This window comes from Pyricularia oryzae, chromosome 2, assembly GCF_000002495.2.
Source record: "Pyricularia oryzae 70-15 chromosome 2, whole genome shotgun sequence".
Lineage (NCBI taxonomy): Eukaryota > Fungi > Ascomycota > Sordariomycetes > Magnaporthales > Pyriculariaceae > Pyricularia > Pyricularia oryzae.
In genome coordinates, this window is record NC_017850.1 from 7374854 (window position 1) to 7394612 (window position 19759).

The window sequence follows — 19759 nt, forward strand, 5'->3', positions numbered from 1 at the left end:
TGAACGCCTTTCTGTCTAATTGGCTCTTGACTACAAGAGCCACGCGTTTTGGCATGCAACAAGGCGTGGCTGAGGCGGTTTTTCTTGACCAGTCAGCGGCTGGTTGGCCGTCGGGCTCAGCTGCCGGTCTCGATGGAAAAGCGACACGTTTGAAGATGTGTCAATCACAACACCGAGGGTTTAGCGGGCATTTTGGGTTACTCTGACGATGGGATGACCTTTTACCACCAAGGCATTTGTGGGCTATAATGCACTGATCAAGTGCCCTACAATATGAGATAAATAATAAATTCCAGGCCTGGCTGCATCGCCATGGTTTGTTTTCTCGGAAAGATTTGCTCTCTGGTGAGCATCCACAATGGCTCTCCGTCCACCTTTTTGAACCTAATACCCTCTGCCACTGGACCCGGTTGCCTTAAAATACATTGATTGTATAGCACCTTTTTCAACAGCCCATCTTTTTTGCAGCTCCTTGTTTCGCCCATTTTGTCGCCGCCACAAGCAGCGAGACGGTTCCCATTACCAGTCTCCCTCCTGAGCTGGTTTTCAACAAATGTATCCAGATTGTGCTACGCGAGCTTGAACTAGACCGTCTGAAAACCCATATTCCATGTTCTCCACGTCCCTTTCAGTAGCGTATACCGAATGGGTCCGTGACGATGCAGTCCCTGCGAGCGTTGGGGTCTTGCATCTTTTCCCAAGCCCTGAGAGCACACACCTTGAACTTGTACAAGCCCTCGGCAGCCCAAGAGCCATTCTCCAGCAGCCCGCTCCACGCCACGAGATTCGTCGACAAGCGGCCAAAGCCTCCCGGCGGAGCAGTCTGGTTACGCGAAAACACCGCAGCGCCTTTTTCCTCTCCTGCCGCAGCCGCAGGGAGGACGTCGATGGAGATCGCGCGACTGTACATTGCCAGCTCCACTTTCACGGTCGGGAGCAGAGTCGACGAGTTCTCGTACTGGCCGGCGGTCTGCCGCCCCTGGAGCTGAAACTCTGCATTCGGCGAAATGGGGACGGTCTCGCGGGTCGTGTCCAGGGCCTGCCTCGCCGTGGCGGCCGTCACGAACGTCTGGTTCCAGCCCTTGGGCGCGACGGTCATCTCACGCATCGAACACCCGATGCCCGAGTACGAGAGGCTGTGTTGCGACTCGTTTTTGCCGTCGTCGACAAAAATGAAGCCGCTGTAAAGGGGGCAGCGGGACTTTAAATCTTTCAGAGCGTCAATATTGGCCGTAATTTGCACCAGGCCAAAGTCGCCGGCTTCGATGGTCAGGGACTGGGGCGTTATGGTGATGTCTGCGTGTACGTTTGACAGCGAATTCTTGAGAAATGTTTCCGAGGCCGACGTGGAAGATTGTTCTGTGGACCATGGCGTGACGGTCTGGGAGTCGGCATCCAGCGCAAGCACGGTCACGGCTGGTTTGTGGGAGAGGTTGTATTCGGCGGGTTCGCCGCCTCTGTTTTGGATGTAAAACGAGATGTTTGCGGTAAAAAATTCGGTATCGTTGAACGACAAGTGGGGGTCGGAGATAAAAGTCTCAGCCTTGGCCGCCCCCATGGCGTCGACCACGCCGTTGCCCTGCATCGCGACGGGGGCCAAAAAATCATAGGTTTTATTCGTCCCGTCGTTGAAGCTAAGCGGCCGTGCGGTACTGGACAGCAACCCCATAACCTCGGCGGAAACGAGGCCAGGGTGGACCTGCATGACGAGGGCTGCGCAGCCGGCAATGTACGGCGCAGCCATGGATGTGCCGGACAAGGTTCCGTAGCCTCCCCAGCTCCGCGGGATGGTCGACCAAATGCTTTGGCCGGGGGCGAGTATGGAGGTTAGGTCGTAGCCCAGGCCGGTGGGACCCCAGGAGCCTTGTCCGTTGACCTGCCCAGGTGGTTGCGGGTTTCCTTCCACTCGGATGTAGGGCATATTGTGGAAATCCGGGTCCATATTCAGAAAAACGTCGGATCCTGTGGCCAGAGCGTTAATCAAGTCCCTCCCAACCTGTGCCGTTATGGAGCCGGCGGCGGTGATGCCGTCAAAAATGTTGTCGAATTGGAAGAGGGGTCCGTCCTTGTCGTCGTAAACGAGCACGAATTTGGCGCCTCTGGCCACCAGGTTCTTCATCTTGACATCAAACGGGCACCCGCCACGTCCAACGAGGATAACCGACGTGCTTGGGAAGTGCACATCGTCCCCAAAGCCCGAGCACGCATCGTTGTTGATCGACATGTCCACGGTGGCCGCTTGCAGCGGGACGGGGGAGCTTGGGAATCTTCCCGGGGTGGCAGGGGCCCATGCAAAGTCGGTCGTCTGGTTTCGCATCGTGAAGCTCGCCCGAGGTCGACTCCGCACAGAGTAAACGGAATTGACCGAACCCACCGTCAAGACCTCTCGAGCTGATGCGGGCGCCCTGGCGGAGAATGGACCTCGCCATCCGTAGTTGCCCGAGGCCACCACTACGAGGATCTGTCCTGCCCGCGATATCCTGGTGAGGACTTCTGACAAGGCATCTGAAACAGGTTGCATATTAGAAAGTCGGAAACCCCCTCCAGGGTCAGTACTGGTAAGTACTAAGAATAGATGGGGTTGTAAGTTTGTAACTACCAAAAGACATACCGTCAGGGTAGGGACCCGAGTCCAACGTTAAGGAGAGTGACAGGACATCAACTTCACGAGCCTGAGCCATGAGGACGGCCTGGATTATCATGTCCGACTGGATTGGAATCTTGTGGCAGCCCACCACGCGGTAATGTTCGAGGTTGGCGGCGGGAGCCACGCCCACGAACCCGGTAGACGATTGGTTGCCGGCGACGATGCCCGACACGTGCGTCCCGTGCGCTAAACATTCGGCGTACGGATCCGATCTGGGTCGCGGCGGGAGACCGACCTTAAAGTCGTCGCCCACAAGGTCGATGCCGAAGCGAACCTTGAAGCCTGCCCCAACACCTCCTCCGAGGGCGGGGTGGAGGTAGTCTAGTCCCGTGTCGACCACCGCCACTGTGATTTCCGAACCGGTAATGTCCATATCGTGCAGCTCCTTGACGCCCGTCGAGCCGTGCAGGACGCTGCTGTTCACCGGGGGCCCGGACGGCTCGTCGCCGGCATGCTGGGCGGGATTTCCAGTCTGAGATGCGGGCACGTACGGCCGCGATTGCCAGACTTTGACCACTCCGCCGATAGCACCGAGGCAAGAGGAGTAGTCTCTGGGGTCATCTGGGCTGTTTATCTCGAGTGAGAACCCAGGAAATATGGCGTTTTCGTATACATGCCGAAAATTCAGCTGTGCTGCTTGGTAACAGGACGGATCCTGTGAAATGGATTCCTTGACTTGATCAATCGCCTGGAGACATGTCAGCCGATGTTGATGTTTTCTCCCACGTGCAATATGCAGTATGCCCTACCTTGACGTCTGATACTTCGACAATGTACCGTCCCAGCGACGAAACAGTGACAGCAGAATACAGTGTCGAGAATACCAACCGAGCGTGGGTCCGCATGCTGACAGTTGAAAGAGGGGATGGAGCTGGCGTAGCTGGTCTAGGTTGACGGATCAAACCTTGCCGACACACGGGATGCACCTCTGCTACTTGGAGAGGAGAGACTCGCTCTTGCTTCTTTCATCAGCTGATTCCAAAACAACATCAAGGCCTCCAGAGACAAGCCGACTTGGGCGAAATCGAATAGCTCTTGTTCTCCTTGGGAGGAAAGAAAAACACGTTTGTTTCGCACAAGGCATGTCGTAGCAAGTCAGCAAACATCGATTTACCGAGGAATTGATATTACCGGTATCGCTGTCATCGGAAGTAGTATGAGTCGTTTGAGTTCAGCCCTGGCAAAGGCTGCGAATGAAGGGGAAGAATTTCCCCCGCCAACATATGCCTAGGTCAATATCGATTCATTTGGCCGATTCTAGGCCCCAGCCGTTCTGAACAAACAATAGATGGGTCAGTATCATTAGCCCGGGATACCCCTGGCCATCGCAAATTATCACCCTATCCTGAATACGCCTCCGCCATATATACTACGTACAATCCCTACCGCATGTCGCTGCAACAGAGTTTAATGGCTCGGTCAGTCATCCAGACTGGTCGGCCGAGGTGAGCAACCACCACTCATAAGAGCGCTAAAATCCGAGCTTACGGGTGCAACGCGACCCGAGCCGAGTAGCAAACAAAGCAGCGCGCTACAACAGCCGCAGAAGCGCCCTGGCTTCCAGAGAAGTGCCTTGGGTCGCGAGCTGGCCGACAAGTTCCGAGCTCCCACCTGAACTCTGTATGCAGATAGATGTCAACGGCCATCGTGATCAGAAATCGCAAGAAAATGTCATCACACGGCTTGGCTGATACGTTCCTGACCAAGGCAAGATTATTCGCTGCACCGCGCTTGTTCATGTAGACGGAGACACAGGTCGATACAGCCTCATTCCCCAGCCTCGCTGATGCTCAGCTTGCTGGTGCCGGGTTTTAGATCAGCGAGACCCAGCTTTGCCAAGATTCCATCTTTAGCCCCCGGATGATTGCTTCGCCGATTCTACTTCTTTCCCCCACCTCGACCACCCAGTTCAGATGTCTCAATTGATGTGCAGGTCACAGGTGTTGGAACAGCAAGGGACGGTGCGATCCAGGTGTTTATCCATGAAGCAGGCATCAATCCACTGGCAGACAAAGGACCTTTTGTATTCGCAAGAAAATCAGTGATGATTAGATAAAGCAATTGGCACCTGTTATTTGTCCAAACTACGGAATCATGAAACCATGCGCCTACTCTAGCGGATTCATTGATACCCCTGTCGCCATACGTAGCGCCTAAAGTGCAGCGAGAGATTCCGCCTGCGTGACCTGCAAATTCCCAGCGAGGTGCCCCCTTGCGAGTTCCCAAAGCCGTACGAGATGGTGGCGGAGCCCACTGGGAGAGCTGGAGGCCCGAATGGTAGGTAGGCGCAGTAAGCAAGAGGGACTGATGCTGGGCATTTTGACATGACATCTGCGGACCGGTTGGGTGGTGGTTTCTTGAGCGTCGTCTGTCGCGCCAAATGCAGACATTCAACCGGCGAGTCGCTGCGCCGACGAGCACAAAAGCCCAGACTCTGGTAGCAAATTAGCAATCATGTTGAACCAGATTTTGGGACAGTTTATTTAGCCTCCACGGTCTATTGAATAGCCTCCAACATGGACCTTTTACACTGCGTTTTGTTTGAAAATTCAAAACGCCTACCCAAGTGAAAATCAAGCCACCAAAACTTTTAACAGCAACGGTCAGGGTAGTCACGTCTTTTCGCATGCACGCAGGAGCTTTCTGTTACAAAAAGAAAAAGAAAATTATTCACAATTAATTTGGGGTTATAATAGCGTAATATGCAGCCTTCCCCATACTTAATAAACTTTTAGAGGCCATTGAAAAATCAGATTTGTTTTACAATATATATATATTATATAAAATATAAGCTTTTGCCTTTTAACCGTAAAATCGCGAATGGTATTAATTAGTTGGGTAAATACGTGGGTACCCTGACCGTTACCCCTGTAAGTAAGCCTCCGTCGCATTATTTTTATTTTAGTAGGCGTTTGTACTGTTGAACGAAATGCATTGTAGAAGGTCCGTGTTTTAGATTATTTAGTAGACCGTGGAGGTTGAATAAATCGTCCCTAGATTTATTCCAGCTTTGCCCCTTGCCAAGTGTTGGTTTGTTGCTTCATTGGTAGACCGCGATGCCGAAGCCCCTCCCCGTCAAACAATTACGTTTTTGTGTTATGCGGGGCTGTAATTTGGCCCGGAGAACAAGGGAAAGAAAGTCTCGTACAGTGACCTTGTGATACATGTGTGGCTTATGGAGGCTGGGTGGGCAAAGAGGGGAATCTTGCAAAGGGTGTAAGCAATTTCAGCAAAGCTGTACTCATCTTATCCGTACACTTTCCATGTCTGGCATTAGCATGTTCATCTCTTGTCCAACGTCTTCTCATCTTTCCATAGGTTTGCGTCGGATGGTTCCGGCCCCATATAAACCCTTGAACTGCTTAAATTAGAAAGTGCTTGTTTTGACGGATGGGAAAATTGTAATTATATTCAATGCAGAGTATACATAAATACAACGCGTTGTGCTTTTCTGCTGCGAAAATAGATGGTCTTACTCCGGGGCTGTTTGTTGTCCAAGAGGGCTCATAACGAACAGCCCTCGAGTACATGCTTGAGGAGGCTTACGAAAAGGTAGATCATGCTGCAGCTTGCAGCAGACTCGATGTTCATCAGCATCTATCCGGGCGATTTTTGCATCCTGAAACCCACCAGCCTCGTCAGATAGAGTCAGTGATCGACAGGGACTAAATCGCACAGAAGCGAACAGGGGATCTGATACCGAAACGGAAAGTGGGGGTAGGTTCCTCGGGGATGCGAAAGGGCAAATCTGCGAAAATCGATCACCTCAAACATAGTTCGGTGATCGGTCAGTCGTCGCCATCAAGCCCTGTGACTCCTGTCATGTCGACAAAGGAAACAGCGCCCTGTCTTGGCAGTTGAAACAACCAGGCCAAGACCAACTTCAGTAAATCGTATCTGAAGCTGGCGTTTATTCGAGAAGACGTGACCGTCGCAAACGCGTGCATAGTGTCTAAATATGCGACGATATACTGATCCCTGTTCTTGTGCAGATTGATTAGTTGCCACTGCTCCCTGCGTATAATAGGTTGGGAAAGCTGCTTGCTCCTTGATTCGATGGATTCCAATTGTAGTAAGCCGGTGCCCAGCCAATTTAAGGTAGACCTTTGAATTTCCAAGGTCGTATTCCGGATCTAATCCTTCCTGTAACCACAGGCTCAATGTTCTGCCAGTCATGTTTTCCGTTGACGCGCAAGAGCGTCGTATCTAGACCCTTGCTTAGCAAAAATGCAACAAAACCTTAAAATATCCAACATCTACGTTTGTGTAAATAATTCAAGATGTGAAACTTTTACTGTCTGCTCAAGGATCAGGGCCTGTACTCTTTATACGTTTGAAATCACTCAGCTAGTCGATATCCTTCCACCTTGTCCTTCCAGATTTCCAGACAAAACGGAAGTCAAGTTTACGACAGACAAGAATTGCAACCTAACCTTGGCAGAGTGAAACAGTCTGCCAGCCGGCAAACGAGACTGCGCAAACAATTGTGACGCATAGTCCCAGTAGGAGACCGAATACCCATTGGGAAAGAACAGTTACAAGCTTGCTACGAAGATGTGGTGTTGTTTTCGGCCGAGGGCTATTGGGAGCATTATGCGGCTGCGAATTAATACTGAAGACCAAGTTTGGCGAGCCGGCAATCCACCATTTCGGACTGGATAACCTCGAGGTGCTTTTGCTCTTTGATTCCATAAATTAAGTGTGCGATAATTTAGTGCCCAGCCACTCTGGGTAAAGTGTTTTCTGTACAAAGTCGAATAAGTTTTCTGCTTTTTGCTGCGCGAAACCCAATGTTTGTTTGCTATACCATAAATTAAAGCCTCGTCACGCTTTCGATGATGAACTTTGTTCGAGTCTAGAGGTTGGAGGTCCAAATAATTAAAATAAGGTATCGCGTAAATTATTTCAAATGGAAATAACGAAGGATTCCGTGGATTCGTAAGTGCCTTGTGGAAAAATCTCACAAACAACGTGCCCTTATTTAGCGAGAGATCCCAGCCCAAGTTTGATAGTTACAGACTTAAGGTTATTCAAACAGTTTGATTAAAAAAATTACCCGACCAGAATGTAAAAATATTCTGGAGCAAACATTGGTTTATCACAATAAAAAGAAGTCCCCAAACTTTGGCTGTTTGGCCAAGGATCAGGGTTTCTCATCTGTATACCTATATGCTTGTGCAAGTAACTAATAATCCTCGAGCATTTGAATACCTCTATTGTTGAAAGATACTTAAATCTAACTTTCGCTTCTTCTTGGAATCTACTTTCTTATTTCGGTGTCGTGCTCAATTCTATTACTGTCTTTTCTCACTTCTGGAAGTAAAACCCTCTTTTCTTTTTTTTTTCTCAAATCCAATCGTGATTTTCCAAACAAATCCTACAATATTACTATTCGCTCCTTGCATCACCAACCTTGCTTCAACCGACCAGAATTACAGCACACGAAGAACAGTTGACCTGTCGCAAAAACAAATCAAGGCAACCATGAAGTTTACCACCGCCCTTTCCGCCGTCGCCATCTTTATTCTTCCCCGCCTCGCCGACGCGGGGGCAATCTCAAACTTCTTTTTTCCAAAAGATTGCGTTGTCCGACTCGGCACTCCGTCCTCGGGCATAGCCGATTCTGTTACAAAGTGCATAAAACGTGGTTCATCTGGTGAACTTCGAACTGATGATGGAGACGTGGTCAATTTCGTTACAGACGACAAATGCAATCCGAGTGTGGCACCGGGGAGCACCCTACCGCCCACTAAGGTGTTAGACGTGGCCAGGATGTGCAACGCCAAGTAGCTGTTGGAAGAGGGCAATTACGAGTCTTGGTTTATGCAGACATGATACTGGATTCAAATAAATACCTTTGCAAGACAACTTACTGTTTGCACAATGACGAAACTGCATTGGACTGTTGATAATTACATCGCCCAAAGAGGCGTCCCGGCCAGAGATTTGTGGCAGGGCCCCGCAGACGCCAACGAAAAGAGCAATCTGATTGACGGGTGGAAGCATTTTCGGGTTAAATGCCGATGTATACCCAGTGTTAAAAGCCATGATAACAGTGCTGTGTATATTCAGCATAACATCTGCGCCGACTTTCGACTCGCAAATTTCCGTTTTGGGACGCGGCCCTAAGTTTACCCTGAGCCGCATTGAACTGCGCTGAGCTACCCTGATTTTGCCCTAAATCGCATATAATGGCATTAAATACCATAGCAGTACAGCCGGAATTCTGACATGAGCTAAATATACGCTAAGCAAAAATAGCAGGGCGATATAACAGCGCATAATAACCCACAAAGCTCTTGAAATAATAAAGTTCGGGTAATAAGTTTATTCTTGGGGACTTACGATTCAATTTGCAACACCCTAGGTTATAAATACCTTTCAATAGACGGACTTTTTATAATATTTAGATTGACGCAAATTTAAAATCTTACAAAACCCAAGCATTTTAAATGATACGGTAGTATTTATAAATGATTAAATTTGCAGGCAATATTATTTAAAACAAGGTTTTTTGGGGTTTTACGAATAGTTAAACATATATTCGCTGCAAAAAGAAATTGTAACGTGAGCAACTCGATAACCCCACCTAATTTACTTCTATATATACAAGTTACCTATTTGATTTCTAACGAAACCTTTCTTTTTCAACGTATTTATTATAACACGACTTATAATTTACACTGGGTAAACGTTTTTTGAGAAAAGCAGGAACAATATATTTCAATTTCCGATAACATGAATAAATTAATATTCGGATTAAAAACAAAATTTGGGGTATATTAATAGAAATTGCATAATCGCTGCGATCGGTAAAAACAATATAACAAATCGAACGTAATTTAATTTCTGTCTTTTAACTATTTATATGTTCGTCAAAATCGGTTGAAAATTCTTTTACGTATTATAAAATTACGTGGTTAAATACGTGATTTTTTACACGCATATTTGCCTATAAATTAATACAGGTTATTTTTTGTATTAATTGTAAATATATCCTTTTATAAAACCGTAAATAATTGTGAATAAAAAAAAAATAACCGCATTTGGAAAATCGTGTAATTTCCCAACGTTGCCAACAAATACGTTAAAATAACCGTTCCCGGTTTTTTTAAATAATTCTATTATTTTCCTATAATAATGGAAAAAAATTTTATATTATAATAATTACTGTTAATAATAATGGTGCTAACAGGGGATATAGGGGTAAACCCTAGGTGCGGCGTGGTAAATAACCAGTGCTAAAAGCGCTAAATAATAGGTAGAAATGCACTATAATTTTGGTACTGATAAATAATTGGTTGGGGGAGATTTTGCTTTATTTCCCTTACATACTCTCCGACATCGAAATGGGGGTCCGCACGCCAGAAAAGGTTCCGGTGCCGCGAATGAATTTCCGAAAAACTAATTTGTATGGGTTTTTGAAAAAACACCCTCATTTGCATACAAACCATCTCTGGGTTTGCATTTAAATGTTAACTTGGTGAAATTTTCAACCCGGTACAGGGTAGCTGACTCGCAGGTGCAGGGTGGGTATTAAACCCGGTACAGGGTAGCTGACTCGCAGGTGCAGGGTGGGTATTAAACCCGGTACAGGGTAGCTGTCACGGCCAGGGTAAGCATAGCACGGAAGCTAGTCTATTGGCGCCTATCGACGAAGATTCTACTCTGAGGAGAGGAAAGGAAACAAACAAAGTTCTGAGCTTGACGCGACGTCGATAAAGGTATCACCCTGGTGGGTCGTTGGTCCAGGGTCAGGGTTAGGGTCTGGTGATCTCATGGTCCAAATGTCACAGTTACGTCCTCCCTCGGATTTACAAAGGGATCAAGAAACGGGAGCAGAAAGCGGTAAACGGGGATCGTGGTAAACAAGGCTGTAGATTGGTTTTCGTATGGGAGTTACTATGTATGAAGCGACGGCCCGACGACACGTAGGTAAAGTGAGTGCTAACTGGTTTCGGATACCATGGGGCGTTCCCGAGAACTTTACGGGAGCCGGATAGCACTCTAGCTAGCGGGGAAGCGAATCCAAGACTGAGACACTGCTAGCGCTATTGGCGGTCCTGGCGGCCGTTTTAAGGGCTTGGGGATTAGGTCTGGGTCTAGAACTAGAGGGGCGGGAGCAGTAGCGCAGTACCAGCAAGCAAAGCAGCTAGAGACATGTCTGGGCAAACCTTGTTGTGGAAGTCTTGGAGACAGATGTAAAAATGTGAAGGGCGGGAATCCTGGCGAAACGCTGTTGATTGTGACCTTGTGGACTGTCTGCCCGTGTCCTAATATACGAATAAATTCAAGTACATATACCTTGTTTGGACAGCCATGAAGGAAACCAGTGGAGCCTCGGCTGTGTTGCAATTTGGACCAGTCTGGAGTAGTGGAGTGCTCGGTATGAAGACCTAGACTAGTGAAAACCAAGCTTGCAGTAGCTGCTTCATGGGTGATTCTAGATTTTAGTAGCGTCTCCCCACTGAACCAAAGGCAGGAGAACTTCATTCTCGGGGCGACTTTAGCAGCTTCATCCCTGAAACGATCAGCCCTACACTACTGCACCTTGGCGTCTTAAAAACATCACCACCCGCCAGTCTCCAACAAGTTACAACCCACCCCACCATTGGCAATTGCTCCGCATCGTCTTCTTTCGGGTCGTTCCGACAAGCCCCAGTCAACCAACCTATCATATCAATTGCATGAATCACACAGTCCTACAATATACAAGCGACATGAGTAGCAGCAATTCTGCGACCTCGTCAAAGGCTCGACTTCGCACCAGGTCTGGGTGCCTGACGTGTAGGTCCCAACTCCCTGTGGATTGATCCATGCCGCCCCACCCCCCTCTCTCTCCAACTTCTGGCAGCTGATCTTGACAGTTGTTGGCTCACCCGGGCCGGAGCAGGTAGGAAACGCCGGGTCAAATGCGGCGAGGAGAAGCCTACCTGCCGCAACTGCACCACCGCCGCCGCGCGCGAGTGCGTCTGGCCGGGCCCCGAGTCCGACCTGGTCGACGGCAGGCATCGCCAGAACCGCTCGGTGCAGCGTCGTGGCGACAAGGACGCCGACCTCGCCGGCAAGCTGTCGTCTTCACTGTCCACCTTGACCCTCAAAACGGGCAGTCCTCCGTGCAAGGCGCTGGCCGATAATACCATCAGCGCTGCCGCGAGGCTCGGCGTGTCGGAGGAGATTGAGCTGGAGCTCGTGCGGCACCACAGCGGGGCGTTCTTCTTCGAGATCCTCACCATCCCGACGGCGGAGCGCGCGGACCTGACCGACTTTCACGATGGAGTGGTTCGGATGATGCAAGAATCGCCCAGCGTCAGGAGCGCGGTGCTGGCCGCCAGCGCCGCCAGCATCTCGGCCCTCTCCAAGGACCGCAGCTACCAGAACATTGCCCTGCGCTACTACGCCGACGCCGTGACGCACTGCGCCGACGGGCTGCGGGCCCTGGAGAAATCACGCACCGGGCCTAGCGACGTCATTCTCACGACTGTCATCTGGCTCTACATTCACGATGTGAGTTTTTTTTTTCCTTTTTTTTCCTTTTTTTTTATTATTTTTCCTTGGCTTGATCCCATGTGACGCTCATAACTGAAGCGAGAAACCATGCAATCCTAGCTCTGGAGCCTGGACCCAGAGCTCGACGCGAGAAAGCACGTCGCCGGCGCCGTCAATCTCGTCCGCTGGGGAAGACTGTGCGCCAAGACGGGCTCCGCGCCGCACTGGAACCGCGTCACCATCAAGAGCGTCCTCTACCAGGCCCTCTACCTTGCCATCCGGCGGCCCCTGGACCCGGACTTTCACGTCGATCACCAGTTCCTGTCCGAGTGCCAGGACGGGAGCACCACCTCGGACGACTCGTGGCTTGCCAGCATCGGCCATGGCGTCCAGAGTCCCGTCCTCGGCCTCCCGCTCGAGCTCTACGGACTCGTTGCTTCTGTGGTCGATCTGCGATCCTCGCGAAAGGCCAGCGCTCGGGGGGTGGGCGGCATGGATGATGAGGATTGCGACGATGGTATCCATCACAATAACCCTGACAAGGCCAAGGCCAAGGGCAAGAGGCAGGAGGACAGGAGCAGGCACAAACACTCGCCGGAGCGCATCGATCAGCTCCGAAAACAGGTCGAGCACTGGGAGCGCACAGCCCTCATCACAGACAGCAGATTCTACCCCCAGTCCCCAGTCTCCACCCCGGGGCAGTCCGAGCCGTCGCCGTCTCCGCCTCTTTCGTCGCCTCAGGCTCAGCCCCAGCCTGGCGACTTTGGCGGGCAGGCGCTCTTCTTTTACGTCCTCGGAACCTCGCTCCTCCTGGACCTCTTCTCCCTCGACGACCCGACGCCGACGCCACCGACCACGCTCTCGTCGTCGTGGCAGGTGCGGGCCGCGCTGGAGGCCCTGCGCGATCTGGAGCGCTGCCGGAGCCTGATTGGCTCCTACCTCGGCACGTGGCCGCTCCTCGTCATCGGCCTGTTTGTGACGGTCAGGGAGGACGTCGCCACGGTGCGCTCCAGGCTGAAGCAGCTGATCGAGCGGACGGGCTTTGGGGAGGCGCAGCGGATGCTGGCCGAGCTGGAGGGGGCGTGGGCTTGTTTGAAGTACTAAGTTGTACGCCTTTGTTTTCATATTGTCCTGGTTACGGCTGGTGTGTTGTTGTTTTGTTGAAAGTAATTATTAATAATGTTCCACGGCTCAGCGGCATCACCCGAATCCGTATTGTGTCTGCGTGCCTTTTCCCTTTGCTTTCTTTGGCCCTCAACTACATTTTGTCTGGCCCTCTCCATTGAAAATCCGCGCGACGTAAAATGCTAAATACATGAGAGCTGACCTAGTCCATTCAGCCAAAACTTGTTGTTCCCTACCACCTTTGCTAAGAGTGCTTGTCGCTCGACTGAGATTTCGATTGATCTTTTTCGATGGATCTAGGATCCTTATCTAAAGTAACATAAAAGCCTTCGCGGAGACTGTACATGACAATTGTCCCTTGACATGTATGCTCTTCTGTCTGGACAGATACCGATCCACACACGTCGTCTTCGGATATTGTGCCGATTTCGCCTGCTTCGACTCTTTTGAAGCTAACAAGCCTCATCCCGGGACCAAACTGCCATACCTGAATCAAGCATTTGAGGCTCAAGACGCCGTTGGCTTGAAGAGCGATGCCGACGACGGGCAAGAAGCTGGTCGCGAATCTCATGATGGGTTGGTTGGAAGGGTCGTCTTTGTTTAAAAAGTTCTGGCGGGGATGGCGTCGGAATTGATGCAGCCCGAGACGTAAAGAAGTGTACAAAGCTGGGTGCAACAGGAAAGAGTAGAGCAACGGGTACTCGGTATATTTATGTTCTAATTACCGCGCAATCCCTTTTGACAAGGCTAATAATACCTATGAGTATTTTGTGAAAAGCTGCAAGGTAGGTAGTTATAAATAGCTGATTTGTGTAATTTAACACCACTTTGGTTTATTTTCTTCCATATTTGACCAATAATGACAAAGCCCAACCCAGATAGCGGCGGATCCGAAGACCAGATCCATGGCGCAGGACATATACGCCATGCAAAATCGTACGAAAGCTTAAAGCGGGTTTTCATATTTCCTAATGGTGCAGTTTTAAACTGAATGCAAATTGCCCTTGATGCTCACTCATTTCATACAGGAAAATAAGATGCCATTACACAAGGATTAGAGACCAGACATTAGAGACATTACAATCACAAGTAGCCTTAATTATAAACCCGATTTCTACCATGATCGATTATGACCTCTTCCAAGCTTACTTCTTTTGTATTACTCATTCAAGCCGAGACTATCCAACCCTAACAAACGGGGTTGGTAATTTAGACTTTTCAAGTCCTAGCCCCTCATCTATCAAGTGTAATGCCACTACTAGACACTACTTTCAGACTGATCTTCGCTTCCGCTCTACAATCGTTCGACATTGTCTTCTTCTCCAGCCTCGGCTTTCTTCCAGGAAAACAGCATTGCGGAACATCCTAGGAAACAAAAAGAAGCACCGAAAATACCCTGGTGCAGGTATTAATTTAATTTTGGAAACTCATCTGTTACGACCAGGGTTAATACCGACACGATTGGGCAAAAACGGGAAAAATGTTGGGAACCCAAACCAAAACCCCCGAAAATTACAAAACAAAAACAGAAAATAAAGGTACGAAATTACGTGATAATAAAATAAAAAACCCTAATTTAATTATTAGGATTAAAATAACCACAATTATCACCAAAGAAATAATTAACCCAATTGTAATTATCCCAAAATAATTATATTTGGAATATAATTTATATAAAACGCGTTTATTATTATATAAATAAATTTGATTTTAAAATTGTTTAACAGCAATTAAATTTCAATTAACCTTAATATTTATTTGAGAACGATTATAATTTTACCCCCAATTATTATAAATCCCAATTACCCAATTTAAACGCTTAATTGCTTTTACCCACTGTATTTTACCATAAAAACAGGTTACCCGATATTTTGATCGTAATATCAGTTTATTGATGGACGTCCGCTCCTGATATGAGTTGTGGCCAACCTGAATTATGGAGGCAGTTTTTGCGCAGCCAGGCACAAGAAATTGCCGAGATTTCAAGGTCTCGATAATTAAAAGCAAAATATCGATTTCCCCATATATACACTACGACATAAATCTCCATATGCCTTTTCATATCGTACAAAATCTATATTCTCGTAAATACCAGAAACCCTTTAACACGAACCTTGTTCCTCCTCTTGACCTCTTTTGCCTTGTCGGTCGGTGCCTAGCGTTTTCATAAATGAGCTGAACCCCATCCGTTTCTGTGTTTAGCGCGCATCATCCAGTATGTCGCCTTCCTTGTTCCGACAAAACTGAACAATGGTTTGCATGTCGAAACACGGCACTTTTCTTCGCAAGACTAGCTGATCAGCTCCAAGCTGTCGGCGCGGACTGGCCCCTTCCTTCACATTCAGACCAGTCCAAAATACCCGAAAACAGCCATGGCGCTTAAGGCAAGGCTGGCTGAAACACCACTCCTGCCCGCTGCGCCCGTGTTGGCTGGCGTCCCGGCCGATGTCGTCGTCGTCGCAGCCGAGGTGCTCGAGGCGGCGCCGGTGGTGGCGGCGGCGGTGGCAACAGCAGCAACACTCGACGAGTATGCCTTCAAGCACGTCTGCTGGGCAGCAAAGCGGCTTTGCTTTCGCGAAAGTAGAATGTCGTTGATCACCGAATCGCACTCGAGCGGCGGTTCGCTATCAAACATGGCCGACCTCGCACTCGACTCCCAATCCGCATATATCGAGAGGAGCGGATCCGGCATGGGCGGAGCTGTTTGTACGGCAACGACGCTGCCGCATTCGTCCGTAGCCGACCGGTACAGCGCGGACCAGTACGACGTGAGCGGCGCTGGCTGCTCTGCCTCGAGCGACGAGGCCAGGGCTTCACGGGCCCAGAATATGGACACGCAGCTGGTGGCCTGGGATTCGTCGAGCCCGCTTGTCGTCCTCGTTCTGGTGGCTTGTTGGCGCGCAGCCAGGTGTGGCTCCGGGGCTGCGGGCAGAGGGTTGTGGATTGCGGCCACGGCAGTGGGCAGGACCACGAGGATCTCGCCGTACTTCATGATGTGTGGACTTGGTTGTGCTGCCTGCGCTGACTGGCCAAGTGGAACGGGCAACAGACTTGCAAGATCAGCCAATTCACATCAGCCACGCCGCCACGCGTTGTTGTATCAGACCTGGGATTGGTGCCAAGACAACATGGAATACAGCAACAAAGAGGAGGGTTCGCCCGGAGCTTTATGCACAAAAGCTTGTCCCGTGTTAAGATGAGCTGCCAAGAACCTGCTGACAGTGGAGACTTTTCTACTCTCCTATTCGTGTTGAAGGGTGCCAAACGTGGCATCTGCATAGCCGAGCCGGACTCGGCTCCAAACGGGAAGCTTCGCCGTACCCTGAGAAAACTCTTATTCGACCATCGTGCCGTGGATACGATTCTCTGGGGGTCATTTTACCTGACGAGACAACAACAACAACAACCCTTGTGCTACTCCACAACGATTTTATTCGAGACCACGAGCCTAATCATAGCAGCAATTTCCATCACCGTTCAGCCTCAGCCTGACCGATTCGACCCACTGATATCGCGATTTCGCATGTCTATATTATAAGCCCCCGTACATATGCGCACTAAAAGAGAGACCTTTTCTAGACTAGTCTACTTATGCTGGCGCCTGCTATTCCTGACAGCTTTTTTGGCATGCATCCAACCACCTACGTCGTACTGTGGTAGAACTTAACACCATGGCAAGGAAATCCAGTTATGAATTTTTAGGAGAAATTGTCCTCGAATAACATTCCTAAAGCGCGTGTTATAAGTCATTTTTCGAGGTTTTCGTGGATATTCTGATTTATTGAATTTCTTGGGCCTATTGACAATTGCGCCGGGTACTCGGCCGGACTAATTACCTTGTCGACTGCGGTAAAGACGGCATAGAAAGGAATACCTGCCTATACAAAGCTATCCAAGTCATTAGGGTCCAGCTTTGCATGTTCTATTTATAGTTGATTGATTGCCGCGACGTCGGCGCCTTTGCCATACAGACTAACTTGCATTGAAAAGGATACGCCTTGATCGGTAGGTCAACGTGCACTAAAATTAAACCTAGTCCCACTTTGATGCTGTACCATGCTACTGGCGATAGCAACCCCAACATACTATGTATGTAGCCTTGAAGAGAATTTAACCACACTTAACACATTAGCGCCGCGTGCGACTGTACAAATTTCTCTTTTGTTTCTCTCATGCAGCTTTTTGCATCCATCTACCTTCCTCGAAACCATTTTTATTATATCGGCGACATACCTTCTTTTAGACTTCCACTGCCTTTTTGATCGTCTCCTTCTGCTTCCTCTGATTTGTGCATTTTATTGATTTTTCCCCATAGTAGGAGTGCGGAGGATGGCTACTCATGACGGCCGCTGACACTGGCCAGGAGCATGGGCTCTAAGTAGCTAAGGCTCTGGCGACTTCAAATCAACCTTATTTTACATCAAAGACATGTAGGGATCAGTCGATGTTATCATCAGCACATCATAAACCATTCCGATCCAACACTCAACAATAGTGTCCGTAATTCTCTTTCTTCATATGACCGACTCTGGATACCCGCCAGACACGATAATTTTGGGTCCCAAGTCAGGCTTGGGTGCCATCCTACAAAGGCATAACTGTCGGATATTGCATTCTAATGCTATGACTCGGCCCCCATCCACTTTGCAGTTTTCTATCACCAATGTGGATTATCAGTTGCAGCGACTACCGGTCCTCTTGGACTATTTGTTGTGTATTCAATTGCTTTCGCTGTGTACAAAAGAAATAGAGAAAAAAAACCCATTGACAATGGAAATCAACAAAGCTTCAATCAGACGTAATTCCAAAGTCTAAACCGGTTGCCGCACAAAATACAAAGAAACAAATGGAGCCAGAATTCACACCTTTTCGCAGACGCAAACCAACTTTTGAGACCCCAAAACGAACGCCAAGCGCGAGGAAAGAATGGAAAAGAAAATAGGGAAACCCTCACTCCAAAAACGCACTCCAACTGCGAAAAAGGCGAAGGAGGTGAAAAGCAGAGGACAGAAATAGAATGTGCCTGGTCTGGCATTGTCACCTTTTGCCTGCCAGCACCCAGTCCGTCCTCTCATCACCTCAAACCAAACCGCCAACGACAAACCCCGAAAGAAGCGCATCAAATGTCAAAGAAGTAAGGCAGCTGGGCTCTGGGGATAAGGTTGCGCAACCTGAGGATGCTGCCGCTGCGGGTGCCGGCGTCCGTCTTCTTGTAGTCCGACCCCGAGGTGACGGCGTTGTGCGGGGCGTCGTGGACCGCCCTCTTGACGAAGGAGTGGTACCTCGAGCTGCTCCCCCGGCTGCTGTCGCTGCCGGAGCTGTAGCCGTCGCGGGAGCCGCTGCCCTTCCTCGCCGCTGCCTTTTCCTCCTCCTTCTTCTCTTGCGCCCGGCGCAGGGTGTCCTTGACGTCTTCGATCAGGTGGTAGAGCTCCTGGCCCTGCGCCGCATAGACGCCGGCGATCTCGGTCCGCCCCGAGTTCATGAGCCGGCCCGCGTAGCGGTTTTGGATGTCCCAAAGCCTGGACTGCAGCGCCGTGGCCAGCGCATTGGCGCCGCGGTAGTGTAGTTTGCCCAGCTCGCCCATGTAGTTGTTGAATGCTGTGAACTGCGCCTGCACGGCCTTTTCGTTGACCTGGGCCTGTTGTAGAAAATCCATATACCAATTGTTAGTGATATTATATTCCTCTCCCAGGGCTACAAGATGAGAAGATGAGAACGAAAACGAAATCAAGAATCATTGTGTTCCATTTTGTTCTTTCTCTCTTTAGGTCATCGAGCCATACCCGCGATGCATATTTTGCCAAATATTCGTTGTAAAGTGTAGTCACTACAGTGAGACAGGTGCCGGCCACAAGGGCAGCAATGGCAATCTTGTGGGCGTTGTTCAATGGGTCATCCTGGGTTGACATTGCGCCACCGGGTACCGGCATTGGTACCGGCTTGGGCTCCGGCTTGGGCTCCGGTCGAGGCATCGGCGAGCCAACAGCCGAGCTAAGGAGCAAGCCCCAGGTTGCAAGGAACTTGATACGCATCTTGAGGGTTTTGCAAAGAGATGCTTCCGGTGGGGTGTATGCAAAAGAGAGAAGGCTTGCGATAACAAAAGGAACGAACGAAGCAGAGAGAAAGGAAGTAATGGAAGAGAAATGAAATTTGCAAACAAAAGAAAGATGGAAAAGCTGATGACCTGAGAATAGATTTCCAAAAGACAAGCTCAAGAGAATCGTGCCTTTATATATTGAAATAAAAGAGGCAAACGCACTTCTATCATGTAACAACAAAGATCTGCAAAGGAGAAGGTTATTTTTAGTGTTACGATCATGTTTCCCGATGTGAGATACAACCGATCAGTTCGTCGATGTCCCCAAAAATAAATGAAGCATATCGCGTGTAAATGTCTACCAATTCTTTACCACGACGAACACCGGCGAACCCGATACTGGACCAGCGGCTAGAGTATCGCGAGATTGAGTCGTGACAACAAATCCAGGCTTGTATTAC

At 49.3% G+C, this 19759-nt stretch overlaps 7 protein-coding genes across 7 annotated transcripts; 2 read left to right on the plus strand and 5 right to left on the minus strand.

Moving 5' to 3' along the window:
- Window positions 1-628: 628 nt before the first annotated feature.
- Window positions 629-3492, minus strand: MGG_07358 (serin endopeptidase; the record flags this gene model as incomplete). Its single annotated transcript, XM_003715550.1, has 3 exons — window positions 629-2505; window positions 2612-3335; window positions 3397-3492. The coding sequence occupies 3 exons, from the start codon at window positions 3490-3492 to the stop codon at window positions 629-631; spliced, it is 2697 nt and encodes an 898-aa protein (XP_003715598.1).
- A 398-nt stretch (window positions 3493-3890) lies between these two features.
- MGG_15909 (uncharacterized protein) lies at window positions 3891-4386 on the minus strand (the record flags this gene model as incomplete). The annotated part of the gene is made up of 3 exons (XM_003715551.1): window positions 3891-3920; window positions 4136-4265; window positions 4328-4386. The coding sequence occupies 3 exons, from the start codon at window positions 4384-4386 to the stop codon at window positions 3891-3893; spliced, it is 219 nt and encodes a 72-aa protein (XP_003715599.1).
- Window positions 4387-4769: 383 nt separating this feature from the next.
- On the minus strand, window positions 4770-5813 carry MGG_15910 (uncharacterized protein; the record flags this gene model as incomplete). The annotated part of the gene is made up of 3 exons (XM_003715552.1): window positions 4770-5081; window positions 5210-5290; window positions 5796-5813. 3 exons carry the CDS (start codon window positions 5811-5813, stop codon window positions 4770-4772), a joined length of 411 nt encoding a protein of 136 aa, XP_003715600.1.
- A 2318-nt stretch (window positions 5814-8131) lies between these two features.
- Window positions 8132-8437, plus strand: MGG_15911 (uncharacterized protein; the record flags this gene model as incomplete). Its single annotated transcript, XM_003715553.1, has 1 exon — window positions 8132-8437. The coding sequence occupies one exon, from the start codon at window positions 8132-8134 to the stop codon at window positions 8435-8437; it is 306 nt and encodes a 101-aa protein (XP_003715601.1).
- A 2930-nt stretch (window positions 8438-11367) lies between these two features.
- On the plus strand, window positions 11368-13240 carry MGG_07361 (uncharacterized protein; the record flags this gene model as incomplete). Its single annotated transcript, XM_003715554.1, has 3 exons — window positions 11368-11434; window positions 11502-12154; window positions 12257-13240. The coding sequence occupies 3 exons, from the start codon at window positions 11368-11370 to the stop codon at window positions 13238-13240; spliced, it is 1704 nt and encodes a 567-aa protein (XP_003715602.1).
- A 2272-nt stretch (window positions 13241-15512) lies between these two features.
- Window positions 15513-16372, minus strand: MGG_07362 (uncharacterized protein). The gene has a single exon (XM_003715555.1). It carries the CDS (start codon window positions 16251-16253, stop codon window positions 15603-15605), a length of 651 nt encoding a protein of 216 aa, XP_003715603.1. The 5' UTR covers window positions 16254-16372; the 3' UTR covers window positions 15513-15602.
- Window positions 16373-18380: 2008 nt separating this feature from the next.
- Window positions 18381-19312, minus strand: MGG_07363 (uncharacterized protein; the record flags this gene model as incomplete). The annotated part of the gene is made up of 2 exons (XM_003715556.1): window positions 19045-19312; window positions 18381-18899 (listed from the first exon to the last, which is right to left on the minus strand). The coding sequence occupies exons 1-2, from the start codon at window positions 19291-19293 to the stop codon at window positions 18381-18383; spliced, it is 768 nt and encodes a 255-aa protein (XP_003715604.1). The 5' UTR covers window positions 19294-19312.
- Between the last annotated feature and the right edge of the window lie 447 nt (window positions 19313-19759).